General features: G+C 39.1%; 1 protein-coding gene across 1 annotated transcript in view; it reads right to left on the bottom strand.

Annotated features, from left to right (window-relative positions):
- Positions 1 to 13,149, bottom strand: part of klhl24a (kelch-like family member 24a) — a 45,535-nt gene extending 32,386 nt beyond the window's left edge. Inside the window, exons 1-4 of the mRNA XM_017699191.2 lie at positions 12,906 to 13,149; positions 9,875 to 10,727; positions 9,043 to 9,158; positions 6,145 to 6,329 (exon numbers count right to left, since the gene is read on the bottom strand). Coding sequence (XP_017554680.2) covers positions 6,145 to 6,329; positions 9,043 to 9,158; positions 9,875 to 10,675 — 1,102 coding nt within the window. The 5' untranslated portion in view covers positions 10,676 to 10,727; positions 12,906 to 13,149. The remainder of the gene's footprint in view (positions 1 to 6,144; positions 6,330 to 9,042; positions 9,159 to 9,874; positions 10,728 to 12,905) is intronic.
- Positions 13,150 to 15,827: the final 2,678 nt, after the last annotated feature.

The following is a 15,827-nucleotide window of genomic DNA, read 5'->3' on the forward strand; positions in this document are numbered from 1 at the left end:
GTCATGTCTGTTTTTAATGCAGTGCCGTCTGAGGGGCCCAAAGATCATGGCCAGCAAATACTGGTTTTTGCCCTTGTCCCTTGCATACAGAGATTTCTCCAGATACTCTGTACTGTAGATGATGAAAGCTCTTGACTATTTTATGTTGAGAAACTTTATTCTTGAATTGTTCATGCATCATGCACCACAGAGTGGTGAACCCCTCCTCATCTTTACTTCTGAAAGACTCAGCCTCTCTGGGATGCCCATTTTATATCCAATCATGTTTCTGACCTGTTGCCAATCAACCACCAGTTTTTTTTTGTTTTTTTTTTAAGAATTACACAACTTTACCAGCCTTATGTGGCCCTGTTTCAACTTTTTTTGGAATGCGTTGATGGCATCAAGTTCAAAATGAGCTTATATTTTTCAAAATTAAACATTTTTAATTTTCATCATCTGATAAGTTGTCTTTGAAACATTTTAATGCAATATAGGGTTTAAATGATTTGCACATCGTATTATTTACATCCCAACTTGGAAATGGGGTTGTAAATATGATTTTAAATTAATAATGCACTCAATTTTTTAAAATTTTGATTGGAGACTGAAAGGGATTTTTGCCAATATCCAATAATACAGCTTGTCTAAGCTTGGTAGGTCAGCTAGGTCAGTTATAATCTAGATGCTGATGTAACGGTTCTCTCATTTGTTCAGATGCTAAAGAGACTGTAGAGTCAAAAATCAGCACTTAATAACAATATTATATCTACTTCTCTGGAACAAGTGGTTGCCAGAATATTTGTATATGAGAGTGTTTTATAGATACAAGCTGAAGCTTTGCGTTTATCCCCCTGTAAAAATCAGCCTATGTTCGTCATTTTTCTATACTGGATGAACTTCCTTGTCATGTGCGCTAGACTGAGCGTGCCCAAGTGCTGTTTTTCCCCTCTCCTGCTACTTTGCTGAGCCAACTAGATTCAAACAAGCCCTGACACTATTCTTTTCACCCCTCCTTCTCCCACTCTTTCACCTTATTGCTCCCTGTTTTCCTCTCATAAACATGCAGTCTGTTACTAATAGCACTGTGACGAAATCTGCTGTTTTGGCTTAAGCACGGTAAATCTGAATATGTCACTGGAAGCGAGTGCCCAGATGTGAGTGCGTAATGTCAGCTTATTCTGAACTTTTTCTCAACATTACAGATTCATTAAAGACCTCCTACAAATGTCATGTAATATATATATATATAGTCCCAGACACCAACTGTCACTCCAACTCTGGTCACTGAACTTTTGCTCTTGAGACATTAGTTTTTATCGTCAACGTTATACCTGTTTCAGCAGAGCAGCAGGCAGAATCAAACCTGTACTTTGGTGTGAGGCAATGTTTGGGTCCGCAGCCTGCTCGCTAAGCTAGAATTAAGTTAGCCAAGCTAGTCAGGCTATGGATCGAAACACCACAGAAAAGGCTTCATTTCACCTCCCTTCAGAAGGAGTTGCTCGTTTTCACTCCCTCGGATTTGAATCATTATCCTCTAAACTTGTGTCAATGCCTTAGGGGGCTTTCTCTACCTTGTCTGGTCCAGAGATTTAGAATTTTTTGTTTGGCCCGAACCAAAACAGCAGCTATGAAAGGTGCCTCGGACTACGGTGCAGACCAAAGGAGCAATTTTTGGTCAGATTTGGTCCAACTAAAAGAAGTTGTCTTGGTCCAAATCAAGTGGTTCAGCTTTCAGCTTGAAATTTTTTTTTTTGAATGGTTCAGATTTTCTGACCAAGTACAGTGAAACCAAAACTAACCAGATCAAATGCATACAATGTAACAAAAACATGAACCTTAGTTTGCCTCTTGGTCTGGACTTTAGTATTTACCATTTAGTTAATATTTAGCAATTGTTAGACAGTCATAGATAAACAGACATTTATTAAATGATAGCTCAAAATCCTGCACTGCTGTTGACCATATAAGCAAAGTAAACTTTCTGGTTCATTTCTGATTGTGGAATAACACACGTTGAGACGGAACAAAACTTTAATATTTTTATGAAACTTAAGACACATTTATGCTTTATACCCCCAGGTAATACTGTATAGTCTGGTATTATTTGCAGATGGTTGAAAGCTATGCAATAAGTGGATACCGCCGGATCTTAGTGAGACGCACTTTGAAAAACTTTAACAATGCTTGTATAATACACAAAACTCTAATGTAAAACAGGCAAGGGCATTTTGGTGACATGGGCCCTTTCATTTTATGGCTCCTGTTGCTTTGTGAGGCTCATGTGAGATAATGATAATGAACTGTACAGACAGGATGCACTGGCTTTGTCCATTAATCTAGAACTGACAAGAAGAGTCTTTTATATGTAAGGCTTTTAGCTCACTGATGCTGGTCACAGCTAGTTCCAGAACAAAGACAGCAGGAGCAGAATGACCATCTGTTACAGGGCAGCCAGATCAACAGAGCACCGCAGAGTGTCACAGTGTCCATTGGTTTCATGCAATTCACACCTCACAAAGATATATATTGGGCTATTATATGCAGAGGAAACACACCTGTCAAAGATGTTTATAACATACGTGGTCACATTCTAACAGTATTACATATATAACAGTAAAAATGCAGCATTTTATGATGCATCTCAGCACTTGCAGCTCAGCTGATGCGTGTTACGTTACAAGAGCTACGGGTTCCCCGTGTACACTGTATCTGCACCTTATCTTTACTCTTTCAAAGAAACATTGCAGTCTCTTTACTGTTAACTTGGTACACTCATGGAATGTCAACTAGATTTTTCACTCTACTGAAAAATATACTGTTCCTGCATCTTATCTCCATTCTTTCATAGCCAAGCTTTATCTTTAGCTTTACTATTGTATGCTTGTTTAACATGAACTATATATTTACCGATTTATTTTTGTAACATACAGTGCTGTACAAAAGTCACAGAGCAGTCAAGATAAGTACAAGTTTTTCAGGAGATATTTCTGAGGAGACTAGACATAAGACAGTCCACTTGCGTAAGGAAGCGGAAAGTCAAAGAAAAATAAGTGAAAAAACAGAACTGTCAACACTATTTAACATCAGGACTGGAACTGTGCACCACTGCTATAGCAAATCTATCCTAAAATATCACGGACTCAAATTGTGTGCTGTGATGATGTTAGCTGTGTATTTCTGTGCTGTGGAGTAGTAGAGTGTTTGAGCAGGTGGAGCATGGTTGTCCACAGTCAGTGGAGCGATATGAGCGGAAAAAGCAGGATCAGTATTGTAATAGGCCAAAATGCAACATTACACCGCTGGTATTAGTATCGGAGAGAAACAGTGGTACTGCGCCATCTCCATTTCCAAACTTCTGAAAAGTATGAACACATGTATGAGGCACACAAGATCCAGGGCCAGCATGGATCTCCTGATTTAGTTAGGGTTGCTCTGTTTTTCTGCCCGAGGGCCTTCACACATGCAGCAGGAAAGATGAAAAAAAGAAGAAGAAGGAAAAAAAAAAAGAGAGATAAAGAGTGAAAAAAAGAGAGAGAAACGTGACATGAAGGTTACGCAGAAACACTACACTCTATTCATGGAAAGCACAAGCACAAGCATGTACACACACTGATACACTCAAGCAGAGTTCGGTGTGCACACGTTACACAACAGAAAGTTTACCACATTTTTATCAGAGTCTCATATCTTAACTATTTCTGTGAATTTCAGGGAGCTGGAGTTTCTTTGCAATCAAATAAGAGGCCATACATCAGACAGGCGATATAGATCAACAGCCGAAACTAGAAGCGGGGCAAGGGGGAGGTGTTCAGGTATTACTCAGAACTGGAATGTATCCATCAATACAAACCCAAAAGGAGGAAACATCAGAATAATGGACAATTTTCAATTTCCTCATAGCTCTGCTGGAACAGTTTCAAGCCACATTTTCAAACAAATCAAAAGAGCCTTGGCAGAACACATGGCAGGAAACCAGTATTCGGTCTTTAAATGATTCGGACGCACGTTATCGAAATTTCTAAATAAAAAACTCATACAAGTGTCTTTCTTCCCTGTTTAGAGTCTGACTAGGAGCAGCATGAATCCTTGAAAGTCTGGTGATGCTGTCAATTTGCTTTATATCTAAATTCATATATTGGTCATTGACATGACGCATTTTTTGTGTTCATTATTTCCAAGCAAAATAATTGAATAAATATGACATTTATCAAATAATTCAACAATACCTCCATTATCTGACAGAATTTTCAGTTCATGCACATAAAATTTATTTTATTTGCTTTTTGCCTCCAAATGTCTAAAGACTGTCCACATGTTGTTTAAGTAAAATATCAAAAAAGGTAATTTAGTTATACAGTAATTTAGTAAGATTTTATGCTTGAAAGCTTTAAAATAAAAACCTTGTTGCAAAATAAAGCAACTTTAAAAGTATTCCACTCACTGAAAAAAAAATCCTAAAAGTTCTTACTCCCTCACATGTCATGCAGCAAAACAAAGGTCTTTTATTTTGGCATGCTTTTAGGAAAGACAGGCCAGCATACTACATCATAAAGATGCCATTTGACCTTTATGGTGCAATCAAGCCAGTAGCCCTTTTATGAATTTTGTAAAAAAAAAACAGTTATGGTTAGAATGGTCAGTTGGTGTATGACCTCAAGCAAACAAGACTGCAACACAGTGCTTTCGAGAGAATCTGTCCACAGAAAAAATGAGAAATAATAATTGTATCTTGCATTGTGTTAAAATAATACTAAGGAACTTCACTGATGCACACATAAACATCTGAAATCCGAGCTTAACTAAAAATGTTATAGCAATATGGGCCAGAATGCGGTTTCACCCCCAGAATGCAGGCATGATGTGATTTGCTGATTCCTCTCCAACACACGCTGCCAAACAACTTGCTTGGAATGCTGCTGGAATCGGCCTGGAACCCAAACCTCTGCAAAACTCCACTGGCCAATCAGAGTTAACTTTTGTCTGACTCTCAACCAATACGACACCTGGACTTGCCAAAGAGGACTTCCCCGGGTAACCCCTTCTGAGTTCACAGAAACAGATGTGATTTCCTTTTTTCCTCAAACTGTGCCTGAAAATCCTGAGTGTAAACAAGCCATGGAGGCCCAACTTTTTGGAAATAGTCAAACCAGGCTAACCACTAAACTGGAACTTGACTTACCACAGTTCTTTTATCCTAAATTTCAAAACAAGAGTACTGTAACCTACTACATTTTTGGTACCTACAGACTCAAAATACAGATACACAGACAAAAATGTCATTTTATTAAGTACAGGAAAATGTGTGGAAAGTGTTTTCAACTGATTACAAGTTACGCTGATAAATACTGGAGTATTCCTGTAACATGTTTAACTCCTACTCTTGCTCCTATAATAATTACCTTGAAGGGAAGCATAATATGGGTAATATCTGTGCTAATACACAAACATGGCAGGCCAGGTCTTTCAGGGTTCACTCAAATAGTAGTCATTACATTTCACCTGTGCCATCATTAGTTTTTGAACAACAAGGCCAATTTAGCTAATGAACAATGGAAGTTTATACACTACCGGTCCGATGCCTTGGACATTTAAATGATTATTTCAGGCTTTACAGGCCACTCACAGTAGCACACACACAATATATTAGCATGTTTTTTCTCCAGCAATGCTACTTCTTTCAATTTTAACAAAAAAGATCTTACACAGTGGCACTTTAAACGTGCCTGTGCTTTCTTCTGCTCCAACTAATCAAACCTTAAAAAAACAACATATCTTGATATGTTGCGCATTACGAAAAAGTCCTTCAAGAGTTGTGATACTGTAATGTTGTCATATTGCCCCAGTCAAAACTGTTTCACACAATCAACCAAGCAACATCAACTTTGACAGAGGATAACTACAACAAATGGCCCTTCTTGTCATCATTAATTCATTACCACCACTACATTTCTACCACGTTTTTCTGTTGCACTGGATCAAACCTTCCTTCTTGAAATCGTATCCAGAGAATGTCCACAAAATGGTCCCCAGGAACACAAAAACAGATTCATATCTCTACACAAAGCTCAATAATCATAAAATAGTCCCAGGTTCAAATAGACAGGGTACACTTTTATGTTCAGCATGGAACTCTACAGTGCTCCGAGTGCTTCAGGAGCTTACCTGAGACGAGGATGTCGTTGCGCAGGGCACACACTGCGTACTCTGACTTGGTGAATTCTGGATGCTTGGCCAAAGACTTCCATTCACCCGTAACTGGGTCATAACACTCTGTGTAGGGCAGGTTGAAACCCCCTAACCTCTCGCACCCTCCCACCACCACAATCACCTCTGAAAAACCAGTCGACCTGCAGCAGAGAGAAAGAACAGGGCACAACAGATTACTATCAGAATATACTAGAACTGTGTAATAGACTGTGCCAATTGTATCATTGAAAGCAGAAAATGAAGTACAAAAAGGCATTTATGAGCTATGGATGCACTGACGTAGAATACATGGACCAACAACAACAACCAATAACAATATTAAACATGTTTTGCATACAGGTTTACCCTTTAATCCATATAGGAAGTGTACTGAGAACATCAGGTCTTTAAAGATGGATCACTGATTAAATTTATAAGGTTATAATAAAGCCAAATGAGACAAGTTAGTGTAAACATCTCTATACTGAACAGACACTCCAACCAAACTCATTTATCGTACAGCAGTGGTGTGCCTGTCTTTTTGGGAATCAAAACACAGTCTGTGTGTGGCTATTAAAGAAGTACCTGATTAAAAAAAACTTTCTCCATAAATAAACTTGGTTCATTATTTGAAAGATAAACAGGGGGTCAGCGGGTCTGCAGGTCATTACATAGCTATGTTCAGCAGATTCTCCACAGGGATGTGCTATTAGCACTCATTTTTGTGAACTCTCTGAAAAAGAAGAAACCCACACCAGCAGGATCTCACAAATGCATGTATGTTTGTAATCACAAATGACATGTTAATGATGTAAAATTACAGTATATTGACACAAACTGCACATACATAAAGAATTCACTGTAAAACTACAAATTAACATATACAAAGAAAATCTTGATAAATATAATCAATTGTGACAGCCTGCAAACTTTCTCCAGTGAACATCAAATACTCTAATATTAGCTGTTAGCTTCAGACAGTACTGTAAAAGAATGGAAAGGCTAAATTAAGTAGTGTGAACAGGGTAAAGAATCACAGGAACAACACTCACACTGCATTGACACCAACCCAGTGTTATGATTCGTGGTTCACTTTAGGGAAGTAGCTCTTAATTTGTTCTCTAATACCAACAATGGATCGAACAGAAAGACAATTATGTGACAAACACTTCCTCTTTAAATAATGACCCCTGTGTGGCCTTTTTGGACAAAACCGAACACCACAAGCAAAACAGGAGGAGATCACATGCACCTTCCTTTGTTTATTTGAGAGATGAGATGAGAAAGATGAGGGTGGGAATGAGTGTGTGTATGTGCTGTGCGGGTAGTTCGGACACATCAACTAATGACAGGCAACAGGAACATAAACACTCAACGAGATGTAGACCAAAGTGCTGCCTGCCAAGAGACTGAGGAGATGGTTACGTCACGAAATAAACAAAGGAGAAGGGAGAGACACACACACACACACACACACACACACACACACACACACACACACACACACACACACACACACGAACAGACCTAATCTGCCTGGAAACTGCCTTAACCAGAGTTGCTAGCACAGTGTGAATGCTAATTTCAAATCACTGCCAAACACAACAATAACAAAGAACAGGTTCAGTGCAACTGACTGACAGATGCTGTTCGTTTGTGTGTGTGTGTGTGTGTGTGTGTGTGTGTGTGTGTGTGTGTGTGTGTGTGTGTGTGTGTGTAGTTGTTGCAGTTGTCAGCTTTCACAATCCTACGTTTTTGTCACGACAAATAGTGCTTTCTCACCAATCGGTCAAGGCAAACAAATGTAAAAGAAAACAGAAAATGCATTTATTGAGACATGTCATGGCTCTCAGGTCACCATCGTTTGTTTCTTTGACATTTGTGAACATTTGTTAATGCCACCCTTGGAGGGCAGCAGTGAGTAACCTTTGTTTATTTGAGCTCCAACTCTTTCTGTCATCAGTTGTACTGACAGCTAAGAGGCAAGACGGCCAATTACGCCATTTTTAACTACTTTATCTGTTCACGAACTCTTATGGATACTCTCATATCAAAAGGTGGAACACACATCCTTATATTATATCATTAATAATTGCTACATTTTCCCAGCTAACAGTGAATAACATAGTAGTCACGAAATTAAGAAAGCCCAGTATTTTGTGTAGCTATCATCCAACACCTGATTTGGCTAAAAAGTGTGCTGGTGACAAAATTCAACAAATCCATGCAACAGCTGGGCTTATATCAACTAGCTTATATCATTTTTAAAAAATTCTTGTTACTTTATACTATGTTTATAATATTTAGTTATATTATATAATCACCTGACCCCAATTATTTGAACTTATTGCAATAATGTAAGCTGAATTCTATCACTTTCAGTTGTGAGCCGGTACTGACAGCTAAAAAGTAAGACAGCTTATTAGGCAATTTAGCCACTTTAATGCTATTTAAATGTTAGGCGCAATTATTTAAAAGGCAATTAATTGTCAGATAAAATGTTATGATTGTGACAGGGAAGTGTCCCGATAAAGAACCATACAAATACAAACTATGTCACTGTTGAAAGGAACAGTATCTTCACTGCCACATCAGATTATGAAGAGTCTTTGACAGAGTCACACCTGAGTGGCTCTATTTGCGGAAAACACTCACGCAGTGGAAACAAGCTTTTCTGATAATATCGGTCACTTATGCTTATCTACATTTCTCTTTCGCAAAAACAAGGAAGAGTAGTTGTACATGGTTCTGTATGGCTGTCATATTAGTCTATGCAATATATAATAAAGAATCACGCATAAACGTAATCATAATTAAATACTTCTTCATTATCTTTCATGTTACCATAACCTTAGAGTTCAGATGATACTGTACCTGCGTGGTCTGGTTCGTGGTGACATCATCTCATTACCGAGCACATGGTAGCGCCGAGCCTCGTGCAGCAGCTGGTAACATTCCGGGGCATTCTGGATCAGCTGATCACCCTCCACCTGCAAAAACATTACAGACTGTACGTTATACATTGTAACACTGACATTACACACTGTAACAGGAACATCAAATACTGTAATAGAGAGATTATACATTGTCACATGACATTACACATTGTAGAAAAGACACTGTAAAGAGGACTTCGTACATTGTAACAGGTACACTACATGCAAAAATGTTACACACTGTAGTGCAGACTTTACATTGTAACAGTGCCATGAGATGCTCTAAGAGAGACATGACACATTGTGACATGAACATTAAACTACAGGGACATGCACCTTAAAAATATACACAGTACTGAGAACACCGGTTAATTAATATTTACTAAAAATTTGAATGGGTCATTTTTCTTTAGAAAAAGTCTTTTTAAAGAATTACTTTTTGTTCCTGTTTATATGTAAATGTAACACTGCACATATTTCAACGCTGACTTCGTACACTGTCATTAGGACTATATGCCGTAACACTGATTTTATACATTATGAATAGGTTATTATGCATTGTCACAAGGATATTAAGGACATTCTACTGACCCAGGTATGTCACATACACACAGGGATAGCTGGTCCATATTTTTGCTCACTCCCACACCTCAACCAAACGTCAAAAACGAAATACCTAGATCAGGTGTACTTTTACCTGGGAGTGAACAAATACATGGACCAGCTACAGGGTGTATTTTGTTATTTAGTGACGTAATTAGTTCACCCACCGTCTGTACAAAGTAGTTGGGGTGCAGGAGTGGTAGCCTCACATGCTGAAGGAGATCCTTCAGCAGAGGCCTGCGGCAGTCCACAGCATGGTAGACCCACCTCATCACAGCTTCAAACACCACCTCCTCCCTGCCTACACACAGCTCATCACTGGCTATATACTCCTCCAGTTCCTCCCTCCTCAAGTCCAGGAATTCCTCATGCTGGGCAACTTCTGGAAAGTTCTGCAGGGCATAACCTCGGCACCGGCTGGCCAGTTGTTTGAGGGAGTGGGCATCAGCGAAGCGTTGCATCCCGAGGCAGTTGCAGGGGTCCAGCTGGTCCTCCAAGAATTTGGCACAGGCATCCCTCAGGATGGCGATCTGGAAGAGGCTGGAGGTTTCAAAGAGGTACTGGACATTCTGAGTGGTGATCTTGGCACGTCCAGTGTAGACATACTGCAGAAAGACATCCATAGCATCAGCCTGGATGCCATTGATTTCCACCAGCATCTGCCGGCTCTCACGGTGGTCGTTGCAGAACATGGCACGGAAGTAGCCACTGCAGGCGGACAGGACAGCGCGGTGGCTGGGGAACTCACGGCCCTGCACGCTGATCACTACGTCTGTGAACAGCCGGGTCTCACGGAACTCGTTGAACACCTGCAGCACGCTCTCGGAGTGTGACGGCCCTGAGGAGAAGTCGAATACGTCACCTGGGTTCTTGGGCTCCATCTCAAACACCTTGCGCTTGATGGCAGGGGAGTCGCGGATGCCCGCTGACTCCTCGCGGTTCAGACGTCGGCCCAGAATCAACACCATGGCTGCGTCTGCAGAGGACCACTCACAGCACTGTTCAATTTACAGCCAAAATCTATGGATAAACACATCAACACTCAGTATGATGATGGTAATACCTAGAGGTGTAAAACCTTCAAATCGATGCATCTCGCCATGCTCTGAAGGAGGTTATCTGCATCAATTTTAGAAAATAAGAGTTGATCAGAATAAATTATAATTTTGGCTAAAATAACATTTTAAAAGGCTATTAACAAGCTCCCAACTTCCTCTGCTTTATGAGAAAAAAACTGGTGTATTGTTTTTACTCCATTACTGTGTAAATATTTCCTCAGTCACATTTATATTTTCAGGGTTTCATTGAAATAGTCCATACCTCAACAATCAAATCAATTACGGTGAAACACATGATTTAATGATGCACTGAATGTAATGTACTACTAATGTGCTATTGATAGACATTTTAGATCAATTTATACAGATCTTTCTACATACTGCAGTCTAGAACTGAGACAGAACTGATAAGAAAATAGGAGATAAATCTTACTACCTAAATTATATTATCTAAATTACTATGCCTACTTTTCTAGCTGTACAAGTTGTTTAACTCAACATATTTCCAATGTTGATGTATCCATGTATTATACGGTTCACTTCTGTTCTGTTCTAACTCCCCTGTTTCCACTTACGATGCCATCACAGCTACATAATGTACTGAAGAGGGCATGTTTGAGCAGGGAAACACTGTCTCAGATATTAAATTGCTGAGACTGGGAAAGAATTTCTCAAACACTAAACTCAATCCAAACAAACTCCAGGTACAATCTGAGTGTAACCCATCTTGTGGCATCCTTACTTTAAAAAATTACGTATTGTGTTGCTGTGAATTGAAATCAAGTGTTACTGCTCTGCATAGTTTTCTTCTCTGAGTTCTACTGACAGACTAATATTTTATAACACAATATCAATATATTTTGAGCCCAGTGTTGTATACTTGTGTCTTTAAGCATCTTATCACTAACCCAACACTCTTATGACTCACAGTTATCTAAACAAATAAGAACACAATGTAACCTGCAGTTTATTGCATCACTAAAGTGGAATAGACCTGTACGTTAATTGCGCAAGCTTTTTTATTGTGCCACTGTTTTGGCTTTTTAGAGACGATCTGTCCCAGGAACTTGCAGTTGCGTAATATTGACTACCTGCCACAGACTCAGACACATTTCACCAGGGGGTATTCCACAAAGCAGGATTCCTCATTTTAGAAAATTTTATAGAAAAAGAGCTGCCCTTTGGGGACAGGACAGATCTTTGGGCTCAAGTAATCTGGCTAACTGAGAAATACTGCTTTGTGGAATAATGCCCAGATCAGAGTCAAACCATCTGGATTGCAATTAGCTTCACTAAGAAAACACAGCAAACGATACAGACATAGTGTATGTGCCATCTGCCACTCTCATTTAAATAAGATACATGTAGAAGAATGAGGATGGTGATGGTATGAATCAGTATTAGTAATACTTTGTATATGTACAGTAAAATGTTGTACTTAAGCTCAAAATTGTTGTAACAAACTATATCCAATGTCACATCTCAATGCAGGCTGGAAATTTCAGAGAAAAGCATAAGATGTAGTAGCAAAGCAGCTTCCTGTGAAAAAGTACTAGCTACTCAGCATTCATGTTTTAAGACTTGTCATGAATCAGATTTCCTGAAACTCTATACACCAACTGCACATCAGCTGGGGACCAAAAGAGGCAGAGCAGCACAAGTGGCTTATTAATGAAACTACATTATAGAGGAAAAGGCAGGTAGGAACCAAAATATGGAAGCAGAAGTGGTGCTTTTCATTAAGCCGCAACGTTAAGGGTCCATAAACACAGAGCGTAGGCCTGCAGGGCATAACGTCCTGCCTAATAATGCTGTTCTAAAAGCATCACTTTTAACTTGATTCCAGTAAATAGCCGAACTGCTTGGTAGACAATCTCCGTGAAACTAAATAAAAGTCCGTCAAACATCGTTGGGACCCAATAACATCAATTTATGCTTCTTCCAACAGATGTAACCCACAGCCACCTGTTGAGACACAACTTGATACTCTTTAAATTCACCAGGAAAAGACAGAAAAACAAACTAAAAACGATAGTTCATATTTGAGAGCTATTTAGAGAATATAAAACGTTCAAACGTGAATATTTCAACAGTAGATGAAACAGTTCGAGTTAGGCCTCGAATAAGACTTTGGACTTACCTCACACAAAGAAGGCAAAAGTCCACATTAGCACTTAAAAAAACAAAAGATGTCTGAGGAAAACATGGTTCGTCCATATGCCATAAGAGAAAAGAGACGTAATTAAGTAAGTTTAAACTATTCTAACTTTTAAAAACAACACCTTCGTTAAACCGCTGTGCAACGTGTAACGCCGGTGCTCACACAAAGAATTCTGTTATTGTCAATATCGCACCGAGTGTTTAACGCCACATCCTAAAAGAATCTCAACCGTCAGCTGTTGGGAATAGGCGCCACTGGGTAATGTAGTTGACTAGAGTTCCGACAGGGGGGCTGATCGCGACGTCAGAACTCCATTTCCCACAATTCTTAACAGTGTGTCTTTCCATGTGACAGACTTTTGTTTGCAAACAAAACAGGGATAGCCGGACTTTTTCCTTGTGCACATACGTAGGTCTGGGTTTAACTGTCTGGAAGTACATATACACTTTATATACGTTCAACTTCTCAGTCCTTCTAATATTTCAAGTTTATAGAGCAATATTTTTGAAATAGTTCGGTTTCTGGTCGAAGTTTATAACTTTGAAAGGCTAGGTGTCCTTAGTTGCTACGAGACTGAATCTTCATATTTGCCAACCTGAGGCGCCAGAATGCTTCACCGTTTAAGGTGGAACGGAAGAATCTCGCGGAAGCGTCGTTGGTTTACTGCGAAATAACCGCAAACAGGCTAAAGAGCTTATATAATGTGGCTTATTAAGATGTCTTCTTTTCTTTACACATTTGTCAAAAAAGTTGGTTTTATATAACTGGTCCTAAACCCGGTGGAATAGTTGCATCTGGCGTGAAGCTGTAAAAGCAAAAATTGATTAAAAAGAACTTAACAAGTTGGCTAAACACAAAATGCTATAAAACATACCAGCGTTGAAGTGTTTAGAATCACTGTTCTCATTACAATAAAACCTCTTTTGTTGAAGATAAATGAACAAAATCATTTTACTGTGATGCTACTTTACTACGGACATTTCAACTAATCAGTAGGAAGCAAATAAGTTTAAAACAGTTTGGAAAAAAGGAAAAACAAACTAAAACGTATGAAACGTTGTTAATAAGTTAATAATTACTTTGGGTGTCAGCCCCCGCACCCCCCCCTCAATCCCACACGTTCTGCATCCCAAGACAGTACTGCCCTCTGGTGGTTATTTAAAGGCTTTTCTAAGGAATGCTGTGTTATTGCTCAATGTGAAATATGCTAATTTATGAACACTAGCGCGGGCGTTTCATTTTTACCCGTTTACTCGTAGATTACATTATTATACATTAATCAGCTCGATTATTAACATATTATTAACATGGCAATACCCCTATCTGGCAGGATAGGTTATCTTATTTACATTTGATTTAAAACTGCTTAGACAAACATCAAAAAAGTATAACATATTAATTTAGAGAAATTATAACATGATCAGATACTTTGCTTTTTAAGGAATTGGCCCCCTGTGCTGCTAATTAGTGAAGATTGGGGACGGATGTAACAAAGTTGTAAAAGGCTTATAGACCTACTACTGGAGTTTTAGATGATTCCCTTACTGGAAAATCAATCCAAGACTTAAACAATACCTCCTGGTGAAGCAGCCAGTCTGTGATCCAAATCTGGTTTAAAAAAGCCTATGACGACACAGATCTTGACAGGAGCCCCAGTGTCTTTAGAATAATCACACATCCACCACCATACTTCACAGAGCATATTAGGTGTTTTCGACATGTCACGGAATGCTTTTGCACCAAACCTACCTCTGGTTCTTCTTGCTAAATAGCAACACTTTCGGTGTTGTTTAGTGAGCTGCAGGTGTTTACGGCTCAAAGGACATCTCATTTTGGGCAGTTGTGGGCTGGTGGTTAGGAGACCAGCCCTGTGACCAGAAGGTGAACCCCTCGGCTAACAGTCCATGACTGAAGTGCCCTTGAGCAAGGCACCTAACCCCCAATTGCTCCCTGGGCGCCATGGATAGGGCTGCCCACCGCTCAGGGCAAGTCTGCTCACTGCCCCCTAGTGTGTATGTTGTGGGTGGTTCACTGCACAGATGGGTTAAATGCAGAGGTCTAATTCCACAGTGTGCAAACACAGTTGGCTGATGGTTATCAGCCTGATGGTTAAGTCAATTTATGCTTTATGTTGAACAGCTGTCAATAACAGCAACAACAACAAAACGTCAAACTCAATCGTTTGTTGGCATGGAGGTTGCTTTTAGTTCAACTCCTGCAGTAGTCCCAATGTCATCTTTGGAGGAAGAAGAAGAACCATTGAGATCGCTTTGTGTGGGGCAAAATACACTCATATCCACTTCCAGAAAGATTCATCACAGCTCCACTTGTAATTGTGCCCCAGTAATGGATATGGGTATTTTTCCAGCTGTGAAACTGTCTTGTTACAGAGGATAATTTCTCATTTCTATGCTTAATTGCGACAATTTTAAGAGGGGAAAAATATCTACATTTTTTCATTGACGTTGCATTTCACTCATATATGCTCAGTATGAAAGTGAAAATGAAAGTATTATGTTTCAGTTTTATTCAAATAAAAAAATGATAGTAAAATATCTGTTTATATTCTAATTGTTTCATGCTCATGTTACTATAGCTCTACCTTTTCTTCTGAGAGATGTTGTGTATATGTTTTAGTGAAATTCCTCAAACCCCAATTAGCTTTTGGCATACACGGTTTATTTTATAAATAAAAAGAAAAAAAAAAGATCAGATGATCAGACAGTTTTCCTCCTTCTCCACTATATGATGATTAGATGCTATTGGATTTTTCTCCATTATCACATCTTTTTCTTTCATTGTTATTGGACATGTAGGAGCCAAACTAGATCTCCTCACTAGACTTAACATGCTCAGAATGTGAAAGAAAGCCAGTTAAGTGGCTTAGGTTAGTCTTTTCAG

This window comes from Pygocentrus nattereri, chromosome 19 (assembly GCF_015220715.1).
Source record: "Pygocentrus nattereri isolate fPygNat1 chromosome 19, fPygNat1.pri, whole genome shotgun sequence".
Classification (NCBI taxonomy): Eukaryota; Metazoa; Chordata; class Actinopteri; order Characiformes; family Serrasalmidae; genus Pygocentrus; species Pygocentrus nattereri.